The sequence below is a fragment of the Papaver somniferum genome, chromosome 4 (genome assembly GCF_003573695.1).
Source record: "Papaver somniferum cultivar HN1 chromosome 4, ASM357369v1, whole genome shotgun sequence".
Classification (NCBI taxonomy): Eukaryota; Viridiplantae; Streptophyta; class Magnoliopsida; order Ranunculales; family Papaveraceae; genus Papaver; species Papaver somniferum.
In genome coordinates, this window is record NC_039361.1 from 99195760 (window position 1) to 99211110 (window position 15351).

Here is a 15351-nt window from a genome sequence, read left to right on the forward strand (position 1 = left end):
TATAATCCCTCCGAAAATCCAACAGAAAAATACACAGCAAACGGAAATATGTTCCCACCATTTTGCAAAGTTTAAACGATGAAGAAGGGTGCCCCTTATCCAGATTAGGGGTGCCCTTAGCAGGTGGGTCTTGAGAATGAAATTGGGTGCTGAGGATGAATTTGGGCTACGCATAACCTTGGGTGCCCCTTATCCAAATCCGGGGTTTGTATAGCAAATGTCCTCCCGGGGTCCAAATATCACTTTTTGAGCAACTTTTTCCACACAAGTGTATTTCTCCAAAAACACCTACACAAACATAAAAACACCATAATAAGTACAAAATCAAGCACTAGCAATAGAGACACTAAGGACAATTCAGACACAAAAATGTGTCTATCAGTGCCTTTATACAAGCGCGTGATTTTCAACCATGGGTTCGTGTTGTAAATGGCTATAATCCTCCATTAGTTACAATAGACGGTGTAACTGTTGCAAAGGATATTTGTGATTATGATGCTGTCGAGATTCTTGCTGCAAAGCAAAATTCTGACCGATTAAATACTATCATCCATGTCATTACCCCAGATCTTCAGCACCATGTGACTACGTACACTTGGTCTAAAGATGCTTGGGATATCTTAGAAACCGTATTTGAAGGGAATACCTCTGAGAAATAAGCTAGGATTCAAAACCTAAATTCTTATTGGGAAAACCTTCGTATGGATGATGAAGAGTCATTTGATGAGTTTAATCACAAAGTGTTTGAAATTGTTAATGCATCTTCTGCATTGGGTAAGACTATTCCTGAAAAGGAGATCGTGATGAAAATTCTCAGACCGCTACCAGCTAGATACCATTCTAAGAAACATGCCATCGTTGAGGTAAATAACCTCGAAGCACTTTCCAGGAATACTCTGGTTGGAAAGTTAAAGATTTTTGATCTTGAACTAAGTAAAAGAGAAAAACTTCGCGTATCGTGCAATTCTGTTGCTGCACATGATGTAAATTCTCTATGTCCTGAATGGTGAGGTGGGTTTACTCACCATTCAACATGAGGGCGCTTTCGAGTTAGTCATTTTAAGGATTAGATATATAACATCCATCCTCGACTAACACCTTGTTTGTTTTTTCCTGACTCATCTGAGTCGTCTGGATCCGACTGATATCACCCGATTCATCTGGATCTGACTTAATATGTTTGTTTTTTGAGTTAGATCTGAAATATCTGACTCAAAAATATGTGAATAAGTGGTTTGGTCCCATGAATCAAGGGTATTTTACTCTCTGACTCAAATGGATCTGAGTCAGAGGTTAGGTCTAGGTCAGATCGCGAGCCAGATCCGACTCAAAATATAAAACAAACGGTCTGACATCTGATTCAAAGCCAAGTCAAGGCCGAATCAAATTTAGACGCGGAGTCAGCAAAAAAACAAACACACTCTAACTCAGGAATCTTGAAAGTGGTGTAGTCAATCTCGACCATCTCGGTCGAGACTCCGGTGATATTCTCGATTTTGCCCCCAGAACAAACGATTCTTACAATTTCGCCAAGCCGAGATTTACACGTAAATCTCGTCTGATTCGCCCAAATTTGGGGCCGAGACGAGTCATCCCCAAATTCCAGTTTTCAATTTTCTGTCTTTTTTCACAACAAAAATCATCTTTTCAACAACAAAGAAAAAATGTTTTGTAACAGAAACTCTAGCTACGTTATATGGCAACACCATCGATTGAAGTAGTTGATGACGAAGACATTACACAAACACAGTCAGATGTTATTAAATCTCTGTTATTCTTATATCCGATGTTCTTTTTTACATAGTTTCCTTTTTTACTTTTGATAGTTAAACAAAATTTGATTATTTGGGTTTGCTTCACTGATTTCATCGTGAGTTTTTCTTTTTGCTGGACAAATTTAGTGATTGAAGGCTTTGATTTTTGTGACTCGATTGATATTTCGGTCGAAAAGTTTCAATTTCCATTTTGGAAAAGATGATAAAAATAGGTCGCTTCGATAGTAATGTCAATGTAGACACTCCACGCTACTATATACACACTTCTGACAGTGATCTTGTATGGAAAATCTAACAGAAATATAAAACAAGTATATTAGCTCCATGGACTAGTTCTTGGTCATTGAAACAACTACTGGTATTGTAGTCAAAAATATCCTCAAAAACATACGATACTATGACAACTAATTATTCAAATATGAGACATGTGTCACGTAATTAATCTGACCAAGAGTAATCAACATAGATTACTTAAGGTAATATACATTTATATAAAATTAAACCTATATTTATTTTCTATTTTAAGAAAATGGCGTGATTTTGTTGCATTTATGTGAGCTTTATGGGTATATATATCTGCATATCTATATAAAATACTTGACGTACTTGTTAGAGCTGGCAAACGGGCGGGCCGGGGCTGGCTTGTTACGGGTTACACGGGTTCGGGTTAACACGGGTCAAAACCCGCGGGTTGATATTATTCACGGGTGGTCATTTCTTTAACCCGCACCCGTAACGGGTTAAACCTGCGGGTTCACGGGTTAACCCGTTTATGCTTGTGTTGTTGTGTTGCGTTAAATTCTCTAACCAGCAAAGACCCCCCAATCATAGTCTACGTATATATATAGTCATTCTCCAGCTTACATTCCAGCTAAGACCAAACCAACATTTTTACAACTGAACACTTTCTTTCTCTCTTCCTTCTTCACAAACTCTCTCTCAATCTCTCAAAAAACCTCAATTACAATGAATTGGATCAGAGGCAAAACAATTAGTCGTGGATCATCAGCTGTAGTCTCCGTCGCAACCTCGCAGAAAAATGGTGATCTTTTCGCTGTGAAATCCGCAGAGCTATATCGAGCAGAATTCTTGAAAAGAGAGGAAAGAATTCTTTCTACGCTTGATTGTCCACAAATTATTAAGTACATTGGTTCTGATACTACAAATGAAAGTGGTGAGTTAATGTATAATCTTTTTATGGAATATGTTTCCGGAGGAACGCTTACTGAAGCAATTCAAGAACAAAAGGGAAAGCTCGAGTAATTTTCGATTAAATCTTATACTGCTGAAATTCTCCGTGGGTTGAATTATCTTCATTCAAATGGATTGGTTCACTGTGATATTAAAGGCAGAAATATATTGATTGGGGAAAATGGTGCCAAAATTGCAGACTTGGGTTGTGCTAAATGGATGGACGAAGTTTCGAAAATCAAAGACTCATCAAGAATTACTAATTAGTTATTGTGGACGGGTTTACGGGTTGTACCCGCGGTTTCACGGGACGGGACGGGTTAACCCGTTTATTCACAAGCCGGCATTTCTCCAACCCGAACCCGGCTTGTTTAGAAACCAGCCGAGCCGGGTTCGGGTTTTTACGGGCCGGGCACGGGTTAACCCGCGGGTTTCATCTTGTTTGCCAGCTCTAGTACTTGTACAAAATTTGGAAACAAGGACTGGAATTTTTTTTCGAAAATCTCCCCGGAATCTTGTTATATCAGTGTTTTGCTCCCGACCGAGACGGACCGAGATCCGAAATTAACTACATTGCTCGAAAGAGGATCCACTCTCTATCGGATCTCGGTTTGATAGTAGAACTGGGAACACCCGATAATAGTCGAATAGTCGCTCATTTTTGTCTGTCCTAATTTTTCCTCGTAAAATCTCTTCTTCCCCGAAACCCTCCACCCCGAAACCCTCCAAAATCTCTCCTTCTTTGTTTCTCAATCAGAGAGATATGGAAGCTCAAGGGTTTATGAGACCTCCACTTCCTCTTCCTTCATCCACACCACCTCCACCGCCTAACATGACAGATCCCCAACCACAACTACAACACCATCATCAACAGCAACCACCACCGCAAGGTAATTGGTTCTCGGGGCAGTTCCAGTATCACGCTTCTCAACCTCCTCCACAACCACCACCACCACCACAGCATCAGCAGTGGGTTCCTCCCCCTTCTAATTCTTACCCTCCTCTTCCCCCTCCACCGCAACCACTACAACAACCTAATAACAATAACAACGTTTATCCTTATCACCATCCTTTACATCCACAACAACAACCTCACCATCACTACCTCCCACCTCCTCCTCCATCTCATCATCAGCATCCCTATTCTCATCCTCCTCCCCCAGCTTACTCTCAACAGGTAACTTTAGGGTTTTTAAGTTCTATGTTTATTTTCATCATATTAATGCATCTGAGTCTGGAATGTTGATACTTTGTTGCAATGTCAAACCCTATAAGAAATACGTTTCCTTCATTGCATACTGCCCTTGGAAAGATTATTCAGTTCTTATGATTCTGATGTAAAAGACTTGCTATTGCTGTGTGTTTTTTCTATATAGACACGGGAGAATCCAAATCGAGTACACCAGCAGAGTTGGCAACATCCAGGTTAGTACTAATGTGCTCGGTCTTGGAGTTTTCTTAACAAATTTGAACTTTGAGCCTATTTAATAGTGTACTACTTTTGCTGATTAATTTGTACTAGTAATGCTTCAAGATATATGCAATTACAGATGGAAGCAATGTGGAAGATTGGGCAGCACGGGCTAAAGAGTGGGCAGCAGCTAAGACACTGACAGTGGATAATCAACATATGCAACATCAGTTTGCACCTATCGGTAGACCGGAGGAGCATAGTCATGTTTATCATGACCAGCTTCACCAAACTGGTGATGCTCGTTATGCAGATCCTCAGCAGCCACAACATACTCTGTCGAGCCACCAACACTATCCTGTCTCTTCCACAAATTTTAACAGGCCACCGGTGAATCATTTGCAAGAGTCAACGTTCAACTCTGGTGTCTCTTCTTCATATGTTTCAGATGGACATTCGGCGTACATAGCTAGAGATGGAGCTCCGGGTGGAGATCAGAATCATGTATATCCTCAAGGAAGTGCTTCGGGCAACTCATCCATGTATCAGCAGGAGGTACCTTCTAGTTATTCTTCTGTTCCAGGTAAAGCTTCATTTGGCCTTTTGAGACTGCATATGAAGGTTATCTTCAAAAAAAAAATGCTCTTTGACTTGGTTTATGCAATTGTTTATTAGGATGTTATTGTGATTGATATCTACCAGCTTAGCTTTTTACACATCTACCCAATTGGTTCAAAAGTAGACCATCTGTTGCAAAAATTGGATATTGTGCTATCTATGTCCCATAAGCCTTTTAAGGTGTGCACTGCAACTTCGTGAATGATCCATTTTGTTTCTGTTATAGACACAAGACTGACTGATCACTCACTATGGTACTCATTTCATTCTTGCAAGGTCTAAAATAATGTTGAGCCGAGGCATTTTCCTTTGGCAAGGCGGGGTGTTGCCTCAAGGCAGTCTTGAGGTGTTGCCTCGCATTGCTAAAAGAAAGTGCAAGATAATTAAGTAAATAGACCATACGTTATAGAAAAAAAGAAAGAAAATAAAACATTATTAGTTAGTCTAACTTAAACAGACCAATCTATTGTCCTACATAAGAAACAGACCGACTATCTTGTCTTCACTATATGCTACAGAACCCTTTTCTTTGTTTAATATTCTCTTCACTAGCCACACTTGTCTCTAAATTACACTTATAGGCAGGGTTTGATATTGAAGGCATTTTTAAGCCCAAAAGTCATAAGTATCTAACCATGCCCAAGAGGTGCAAGTACCAAGAGCAAAATATTGACTTGTGACTCCAATTCACGTTATGTACCTTTGGATATGAATCTTTCTCTGTGGCCAAATTGGGGGTCAAACATGGATGTTTTTACAGATTTCTTCGTGCAATACCATCCGTGCTAGTTTGGTCAGCTGTTATAATAGCTTCTGCTTACAGAAACAATTCAAGTACTACTTAACCTTATAAATGCTTGTGGAAATTTATAGTATTATTGTCCCTTGCACTGCTTATTTGACAGTGTCTTCATAGAAATCAGGAGCCTATGTATCTATCTGGTACATATAACATGTTGAAGATGGAAGCCGATCTCCGTTGGCCGATAACAGTGTTGGTTTTCCAGCTGATTAAAAAAATTGTGTCCATACTTATTTTTGTTTTGGTTAATGTTGCACTCGTGCTGCAGGTGCTGAGGGGGATGGAGAGCGGAATGAGCAGTTGCGCAGATCATCTAATTTACAGATGCAGGAGGGCCCACACTACATGCAACAAAATTTTGGTGCCGCTGGTAGATCTGCTTCTCTGGAACAGCCTCATTTCGCTTATGGTGATCTACCTGCTGAACCCGTTGCTACATGCGACCGACCCTTAGAGTTTACACCAACTTTTAGTCGTGAGCATGATCCTCATCCACAGCCAAGCTACGCTCATCTTGATCCCATTCCTTCAGTCGTATGCGGGGTAGTCTATCCCCCAGTTCCATCAGGGGTACAGGTATCGTTTATATATAACCTGTGCTTTGTGGTTTACTGATTTATGGAAATCTTCAGTGTGAGTATTCTCATTCTTGTGTTATTTCAGTTTGATCCTTCATTTGGACCTACTGGTCCTGGGCATACTGCATCAATGTTTGGCCAGATTACTGGGTCAAACTTCCGTCCTGCTATTTCAGGTGTCAGTACACAATACGGTCTAGGTACAGGAATTTCAGTTCATCCTACAACTCCATTTATTGGAGATGCAAATGGTGGTTCTACTGTTTCGGACCGCCCGAAAAAGGTATATATCGTGTTTTAGGATTTGTTGGTAGGCCAGGGATAATATTTGTTACTGATGTTTATGTGATCTTCAGGCATCAGTGCCAAATTGGCTTAGAGAGGAAATAATTAAGAAGAAAGCTTCCATGGTAGGTTCTTATCAAGATCATCCCGAAGGAGATTCAACCAATCCCATTGAAGAAGAGACTATTAGCAATTCATTAATAAACGGTGACCAGGCAGACAATAAAAGCATTAGCTCCTCTAGGCTGTCTGATGATGAGGACGACGATGAGGTTTGGATTTCTTTTTTCTTGACTAGCTTGTTGTGAGATTTTTATGTTATACTGTTTTTGGAGAACTAGCTGTTTTACACCTGTTTGAGCATATTCTGGTATTTGCTTTTCATGCAGGATGATATGAAAGCAGCAAAGACTGCGGCTCACAACCGGGAAATTAAGCGCGTTCTTACTGAAATTCTATTGAAGGTAATTATTTTATTTTTTTGATAGAAAGCTTATACCTGAAAAATGTATCATTCTCTCCTAATCATACTGAATTTTCTGTTGCTAAGCAGGTCACTGATGAATTGTTTGATGAAATCGCCACAAAAGTTATTGATGAAGAAGATGTTACAGTTGAAGGTATGTAGTCACCCATTGTAGGTTATTTGATAGTGAGAGCAGCTAAAGCATTCAAGTTGCATTCGTTCCCCTAACATTGCTTGTATATGTTTGTGTTCTTTTCTGCAGCTAACCGCAGCATTAACTTGCAAAAACAACTGTCCTCTCCTCCTTTCAAAACAACTAAGGCTTTAGCCAAGGTTCTTATTCCAGTCAAAGGCAAGCAAACTGAGACAACTGATGATAGTGAAAAATCTAGTTCTGGTGCTGCTGGAGATATATTGGGTCTCGGAAGTTATGTATCTGATGAGGATGATGAGGATGAGGTAACCGTAAGTTCCATTCAGCAAACTACTAAGCCAATACAGCCGTGCAAGCTTTCAGATATAAGATCTGAGGTGGTTGAGAATGATGGATTGCGAGCAGAGCCGGATGGACCCAGTGAAGATCAAATACACAAGGAGAGTGAGCACAAAAGAACCAGCTCAAGTAGGGCTCCAGTTCGAAGTGAAAGGGATAACGCAGCTACTGATAAGGACCAAGACAAGATATCAAACCATGAGACTAGTAGCCTCCAATCAACTCTTAACGGGTCCCCTGGAATTCAGGAAGACAAGAGTAATTTTGATGGTGGAAAGATGCCAGGTGCCAAGGTTGGTATTGAGTCAAAAGTGGCCATTGAGGAAAATGACAGCGAAGAATCTGAATTGCCGCACGGGATTGTAAGACAGACAACCATGGAAGGAAGATCATCTAGAAGCAGCACAGGCCACAAAGATGACAAGGAAAAGAAGAGGAATTCTGGGGATAAATTTTCCATTAGAAAGGCAGAAAATGCTAAGACTAACGCGAACGTTAAACATTCTAATTCCAGGAGGCAGGATCAGAGACATGTTAGAAAGGAGAAGACAGATGGAAGGGATAGGGATGTCTCGAAAGAAAGAGCGAGGGACCGAGGCACTAAAACTGGAGAGAAGGCAAAGGAAGATTCAAGAAGAGATTGCAATAGTAAGGATGAGACAAGAGAGACTGAGAAACTTAAGAAGACTAGTACGAAAGAAGATAGTTACAGGAAAAGAGAACGGGACAAAGATGAGAAGCAAGATAAAGATGAGAGGGAAGATAGGTCAAGGCATTCCAGACATAGGTCAGGGAGGCACAAGAGGCCTCGATCGTCGTCTATTAGCGGTAGGGGTAGAGATAGTAAAGACAACTCTGTCGGTAGTCATGCAGATGAATCAAGCGACGAAGCTTCTGAGGATTCAAGAAAAAGGTTACAATTAAACTTTGATATTTTTGTTCTTACATTGTTTTCTTTCTCATTCGTTGCATCACACAGTTCCTGTTCTACTTTTGATGCTGCAGAAAGCCACGTTCAAAGAGACGCAGCACATCACCATCGCCTACTAGGTCCAGAAGAAGGTATGTGTTGTCTGTTATTTCATTTACTTGTCAGCTGAATCATCTGTTTCCAGACGTGTTTTTTCGTTAGGCTTATGTGCGTTGGTTTTTCTGATTCTAGTTTCCAAATATCTGCATCAGTTTAGGCTTCAGAAAATTGTTCGTAATTCTATAATATCCGAATGCATGTTTGAAAAAGGTGTTTTGAGGCATAATGCCTTTTTGCCCAGTGGTACTTACGCCTCTTTGGTCTGTACCTATGTCTTTTGGGCTTAAAAATCTCTAGTTTATGCCGATGCATGCTTTAATATATTTTTTCTCTTTAAAGATCTACACATGCCATTAAAATACAAATGTAGAAAATTAAACAGAGCGGCTGTAGCACACCCCAAAAACAAAATCTGTTTTAATTTTCTGGCAGTACATTGGTACGTGTAAAGGACAAACTGATAACTTGTTAGTTTCATTTTTTTCTTCTAGATTAGTGGTTCTTGACTTCAATGTATATTAGTGCCTACCTCTTACCTTCCAGTAGCACAGTAGCACACCCAGATGGTTTGATTTTATTAAAGTAATATGCTCTCTATTTGTCCACCATTTGTAGTACTCTAACGAAAGAGGACGGTGTATATAGATGTCATGTGCACCATGGAAATTGAATGTGATGTGCATGGCAAAATAGGAGGTTAAACAGAAACAAATCTTTTCTAGTGTTATGAAGATACTGATTCTTTTCTAGTGTTACGAAGATACTAATTTATTAGTTGATGCATGATTTGCTTATGTATCTTGGTGGGAGTAGAATGATTTTGTGGCAAGAGAGGGAGTTCATGTGAGGCTCAAAGTTTGTCTGTTAAAGATGTGGTTGTTTAGTTACTTAGATTTTTTTAACTTACGGAGTCAGCATCATGGATTTTCTTATTTCTAGACAAGTTTCGCGTTCTCCTCGTAGCAAGCATTCTCATCGCAGGCATTCTCCCCACTCTTCTCTCGAGAGCTCAAGGTATGTTTGTCAAACCGTTTAGTTTTTAAGATTAGGATTGTTTTGAGGCATGTATAGGTGCAACCATTACCAAACTCTCCCAGGTGAAATCACCATTATTTATTCTATATATATGAACTGAAGGATTTTATATTCAAATTAAGAAATGGCCTGTCTTTTAATAATTGCAGGAAAAGAAGGTCGAGGTCCAATTCACCTGTTCACCATAGGCGAAAATGATGTGTACTGCTGTGGTGAAGGAGAGATGACCAACTTTAATGAAGTGCCAAAACTTACTCACCATCTGCTGGAATTCGGTGTTTGTTTGGCGCAACGGCTATTTTCAATGGAAATTGAAGCAGACACAGGCAGGAAATACCTCCATTATGCTGTAGCTTTTGATGCTCTTGCTTTTAAGTTGTGTGGCACACCAGTTGGAAGATCAAAATCAATGAGAAAAGAAAAAGAATGGGATGTATGAACAGCTAAGTTGGGAAGAATAGCGATGTTAGCTTCTTGTTGCGACAATGATATAAACACTCTTGTTGGTTCCTTATAAAAAATAAATAAACATTGTCGGTTCTAAATGAGTTCTGTAGTACTATCGTCAAAATTCAAAAACCCATTGGATGGTTTAAAGTTTAAACTGTTGTCCAATGCGGAATCGGTCAGATCCAGAAATACTCCAGTTGGAATTTTAGAAGCTCCGCTCATGCATAAACAAATGATTATCGTAGCTGGCTATACAGTATCCATATAAATAGTGCTCAATGGGGGATCCCTCTTTCCCCACTGAACATCTTTCTTGCGTCTGAAAGGGAAACGTTGACAAATGAGAAGTGGTTGTTTGAATATTCCAACATTTCCACTAGTTTATAAATCATTTACCTTTATTTTATCTGAAAAAGCATTAATTCAAATCTGAGTCAAGGTTGAAGAGGGGGAGATCTCAATGCAATGCGTAAGAGAAGGAAGAAAAAGGAAAAGCTAATGGGCATGACGCATTCATGATGCTAACCCTCACATGTTCCTTCCGTCCACTTCCCTCCCACCACTTAAACATGATCATCATCATCATGATCAGTGTGAGTGGAACCATGGGTACACACTTACACTCTACTCTTTCCTGTGAGCTTCTCTCTCGACTGTACTTGAGTTGTAACAAATGAAAGGTTCATCTTTCTTCGCTTCTTTGGGTTACACCAAGGTTAGTTTATATTCAAGAATCAATAATCTTTTTATTTTTACAATTTGTCGTTTTTTCTATTGGGTTTTGATGAAGAAAGTCGAAAATTTTGCAGGCATTTCAAGTAGGTTTGTGGTCAGTATGGTTATGTGGGTTTGTTTTGATTGCTCTTTCGCTCTATGCATCTCAGCGTTTGCCATCTTCTCTCAAAGAACAGATTAGAAAACCAAAGATTGTTGTTACCTCAGCAACAAAGGATTTTAGCACAGACCCAACTAAGCCTACGATAACTATTTTTTCTGCACCTAGTTCTTTTAGTAGTGTGGTTGGTGCAAGACAGATTTTAGCTATTCAATCATGGCTTTCTTTATCTCCGGACCTTACTGTTGTTCTTTTTAGTCAAGGCCCAAATCTTGTTTCTCTTGCTGGTGCTCTTGGTTCGCGGGTTTCTGTCGAATCCAACATCGATTTCACGTAAGCTATTGATCCAGTTCATTGGTTTGATTTCAGTATTTTGTTTCATGCGCACCTCATTGGTCTGTGCTCTTGATCGTGAAACCTATCAGTTCTCCATATTGCAGGTATATCGGCTTCACTATCTTAATAGCTTAGATTGGTGGTGCGCCTCAAATTTCTTCATTTTATGTTCTCTCATTTTCTAAAAACTAGTAAAGACACACGTGAGATGCACATTCTTGAAATTTTACTCATCCAACAATGCTAAATTTGAAAACCATGATATTTTTTTCCTAAAACAAAAATTTACTATTCTTATTCTTACTCGTAGATAATTGAAAGAGCTTTTCAAATATATAAATTTTAAAAAAATCCGTGTACATTGTGAAAGATATTAAGTTTTTTTAAATTTTTTCATCTATTTTTAAAACAATGGTATTTATGTATATATGTAAAAAATGGGGACAACTAAGTAATTTAGGGGGTCTCCTACCAAAAAGAGCTCTTTTCTTTTATATTAGTAAGATAATGCCGCTGATCTAACTACGTATTTCTTTTGAAGGGCTTGCCTGTTTTTGAAGACCCGGATGCTCCAAGTGATATCAGCTTCAACAAATGTCACTTTGGGACGAAGTGCTTTCAAAATGTAACCAAGGTGAAGTCCAGATTGGTATTGAAGGTGCTCAAGATGGGATATAATGTACTATTGAGTGATGTTGATGTCTATTGGTTTGAGAATCCATTGCCATATCTTCACTCATATGGCCCTGCTGTTTTAGTAGCACAGTCGGATGAATTCAACTTGACAGGTGTTTGTTTTTACTAAACCATGCTTTCCTAGCTTAAATAAGAGTAATTTTCCCATTCTTTTAACATTTCAGTTTACTCCGTATATTAAGGTTGCTGTTAAATTTGTTTCTCTGCTGATATTGTGGCATATGCATTACAGTACCCATTAACATGCCCAGACGCTTAAACTCTGGTTTCTACTTTGCACGCTCTGATGCTGAGACAATTGCTGCCTTAGAGAGAGTGGTCAATCACGCATCAACATCTACACTATCAGAGCAGCCCAGCTTCTATGACGTGTTATGCGGAGAAGGTGGAAAAAATCGCCTGGGTGATGACAGATGCCATGAACCTGAAACGAATCTCACAGTTCATTTCCTGGATAGAGATCTCTTCCCAAATGGAGCTTATCGAGAGTTGTGGGAGGAACCAAACGTAAGATCAGCGTGTAAAAAGAGGGGTTGCATAATCCTTCATAACAATTGGGTCAACGAGAGAAAGAGAAAGCTTGAAAGACAGGTTTTATCTGGGTTATGGGAGTACGATATTAGCAGAAGAATGTGTTCGCAGAGCTGGCATAGTATCAAATTGACTAGCTACCACTGACAACCTGGTTATGCCATTTTAATGTTTTCTTAAAAGGTCAACTCTATGTTCCATTTGGCATTTGGAGAGAAAACCAAGAGAAAAAATTAACTATGTCAACTTCAATTTGAGCTAAGAACCTCGGTTTCAACGTCTCCTTCTGTATAACCCTGTGATTGAATTGAGGGTGCAGAAGCCTTGTTGAAAGAGGTTGTTAATCTTGGAATGCTGAAAAAATGTGCAACTGCATTGGGAGATCCCAGATTACCAAAAAGGAACTAAGCTGCAAGAATGAAGTGGATGAAGCTTCAATGACTAAAACTTTCAGCTTTCAACAGAAAGATTTATATGTGAGAATAGTCCGTGCCCGAGGGTTTATTGATGTTGGAGAAAATGAGTTATTTAATAAATGATTTTTTGGTCTTGGTGTGGTTTGATCTCATGACCTAAGGGTCTAAGAATACTCACTCATTTTTGAGTGAATGAAATTGAACCTTTAGTCCCACACTGTGGAAAACTAAAGAGGTGCTCCACTATATTACCATGTTCTCATGGATATGTTGTAAAACAATGTGGGTAGAGCGGGTGGTGCGGAAAATACATGTTTCGACCCATGTGCTTGTACCAAGCACCAAGTCCGCGTCTACTTGAAATTATTTTTTGCAAGTTTTTAACTTGATAAATACATGTTTCGACCCATTCCCATGCGCGTGTACCAAGCACCAAGTCCGTGTCTACTTGAAATTATTTTTTGCAAGTTTTTAACTTGATAAATACATGTTTCGACCCATGCCCATGCGCGTGTACCAAGCACCAAGTGCGGAAAATACATGTTTCGACCCATGTGCTTGTGCCAAGCACCAAGTCCGCGTCTACTTGAAATTATTTTTTGCAAGTTTTTAACTTGATAAATACATGTTTCGACCCATGCCCATGCGCGTGTACCAAGCACCAAGTCCGTGTCTACTTGAAATTATTTTTTGCAAGTTTTTAACTTGATAAATACATGTTTCGACCCATGCCCATGCGCGTGTACCAAGCACCAAGTCCGTGTATACTTGAAATTATTTTTTGCAAGTTTTTAACTTGATAAATACATGTTTCGACCCATACCCATGCGCGTGTACCAAGCACCAAGTCCGTGTCTACTTGAAATTATTTTTTGCAAGTTTTTAACTTGATAAATAATTTATTTAAGAGTTTTATTTATGGAAAAAAAATATATGTTTCGACCCATGCCCATGCGCATGTACCAAGCACCAAGTCCGTGTCTACTTGAAATTATTTTTTGCAAGTTTTTAACTTGATAAATATTTTATTTAAGAGTTTTATTTATGGAAAATTTCCTTTTTTGTGTTTAATTGTTTTACAAGAAACAAAACTCGTTTTATAAGAAAAAACCTAAACCTAACTTGATTTGCAAGTTAATTTTCCATAAATAAAACTCTTAAATAAATTATTTATCAAGTTAAAAACTTGCAAAATATAATTTCAAGTAGACACGGACTGGCGAAAAATACATGTTTCGACCCATGCCCATGCGCGTGTACCAAGCACCAAGTCCGTGTCTACTTGAAATTATTTTTTGCAAGTTTTTAACTTGATAAATACATGTTTCGACCCATGCCCATGCGCGTGTACCAAGCACCAAGTCCGTGTCTACTTGAAATTATTTTTTGCAAGTTTTTAACTTGATAAATACATGTTTCGACCCATGCCCATGCGCGTGTACCAAGCACCAAGTCCGTGTATACTTGAAATTATTTTTTGCAAGTTTTTAACTTGATAAATACATGTTTCGACCCATACCCATGCGCGTGTACCAAGCACCAAGTCCGTGTCTACTTGAAATTATTTTTTGCAAGTTTTTAACTTGATAAATAATTTATTTAAGAGTTTTATTTATGGAAAAAAAATATATGTTTCGACCCATGCCCATGCGCATGTACCAAGCACCAAGTCCGTGTCTACTTGAAATTATTTTTTGCAAGTTTTAACTTGATAAATATTTTATTTAAGAGTTTTATTTATGGAAAATTTCCTTTTTTGTGTTTAATTGTTTTACAAGAAACAAAACTCGTTTTATAAGAAAAAACCTAAACCTAACTTGATTTGCAAGTTAATTTTCCATAAATAAAACTCTTAAATAAATTATTTATCAAGTTAAAAACTTGCAAAATATAATTTCAAGTAGACACGGACTGGCGAAAAATACATGTTTCGACCCATGCCCATGCGCGTGTACCAAGCACCAAGTCCGTGTCTACTTGAAATTATTTTTTGCAAGTTTTTAACTTGATAAATACATGTTTCGACCCATGCCCATGCGCGTGTACCAAGCACCAAGTCCGTGTCTACTTGAAATTATTTTTTGCAAGTTTTTAACTTGATAAATAATTTATTTAAGAGTTTTATTTATGGATAAAAAATACATGTTTCGACCCATGCCCATGCGCGTGTACCAAGCACCAAGTCCGTGTCTACTTGAAATTATTTTTTGCAAGTTTTTAACTTGATAAATAATTTATTTAAGAGTTTTATTTATGGAAAAATTCCTTTTTTGTGTTTAATTGTTTTACAAGAAACAAAACTCGTTTTATAAGAAAAAACCTAAACCTAACTTGATTTGCAAGTTAATTTTCCATAAATAAAACTCTTAAATAAATTATTTATCAAGTTAAAAACTTGCAAAA

At 38.5% G+C, this 15351-nt stretch overlaps 2 protein-coding genes across 4 annotated transcripts; both read left to right on the forward strand.

Annotated features, from left to right (window-relative positions):
- The first annotated feature begins 3606 nt into the window (after positions 1 to 3606).
- On the forward strand, positions 3607 to 10288 carry LOC113276176. Of its 3 annotated transcripts, none has more exons than XM_026525748.1 (12): positions 3607 to 4143; positions 4343 to 4391; positions 4517 to 4960; positions 6063 to 6373; positions 6461 to 6658; positions 6732 to 6932; positions 7050 to 7124; positions 7214 to 7280; positions 7389 to 8532; positions 8625 to 8681; positions 9589 to 9663; positions 9834 to 10288. In XM_026525748.1, the coding sequence occupies exons 1-12, from the start codon at positions 3730 to 3732 to the stop codon at positions 9880 to 9882; spliced, it is 3084 nt and encodes a 1027-aa protein (XP_026381533.1). In that variant the 5' UTR covers positions 3607 to 3729; the 3' UTR covers positions 9883 to 10288. The 3 variants fall into 3 exon arrangements, with proteins under 3 accessions (XP_026381533.1, XP_026381535.1, XP_026381534.1); XM_026525749.1 differs by having other exon boundaries at positions 3608 to 4143; positions 6066 to 6373; XM_026525750.1 differs by lacking the exon at positions 9589 to 9663.
- Positions 10289 to 10475: 187 nt separating this feature from the next.
- LOC113272876 (beta-arabinofuranosyltransferase RAY1-like) lies at positions 10476 to 13048 on the forward strand. The gene is made up of 5 exons (XM_026522668.1): positions 10476 to 10849; positions 10944 to 11304; positions 11339 to 11409; positions 11847 to 12093; positions 12234 to 13048. Exons 1-5 carry the CDS (start codon positions 10808 to 10810, stop codon positions 12677 to 12679), a joined length of 1167 nt encoding a protein of 388 aa, XP_026378453.1. The 5' UTR covers positions 10476 to 10807; the 3' UTR covers positions 12680 to 13048.
- The last annotated feature ends 2303 nt before the right edge of the window (positions 13049 to 15351 follow it).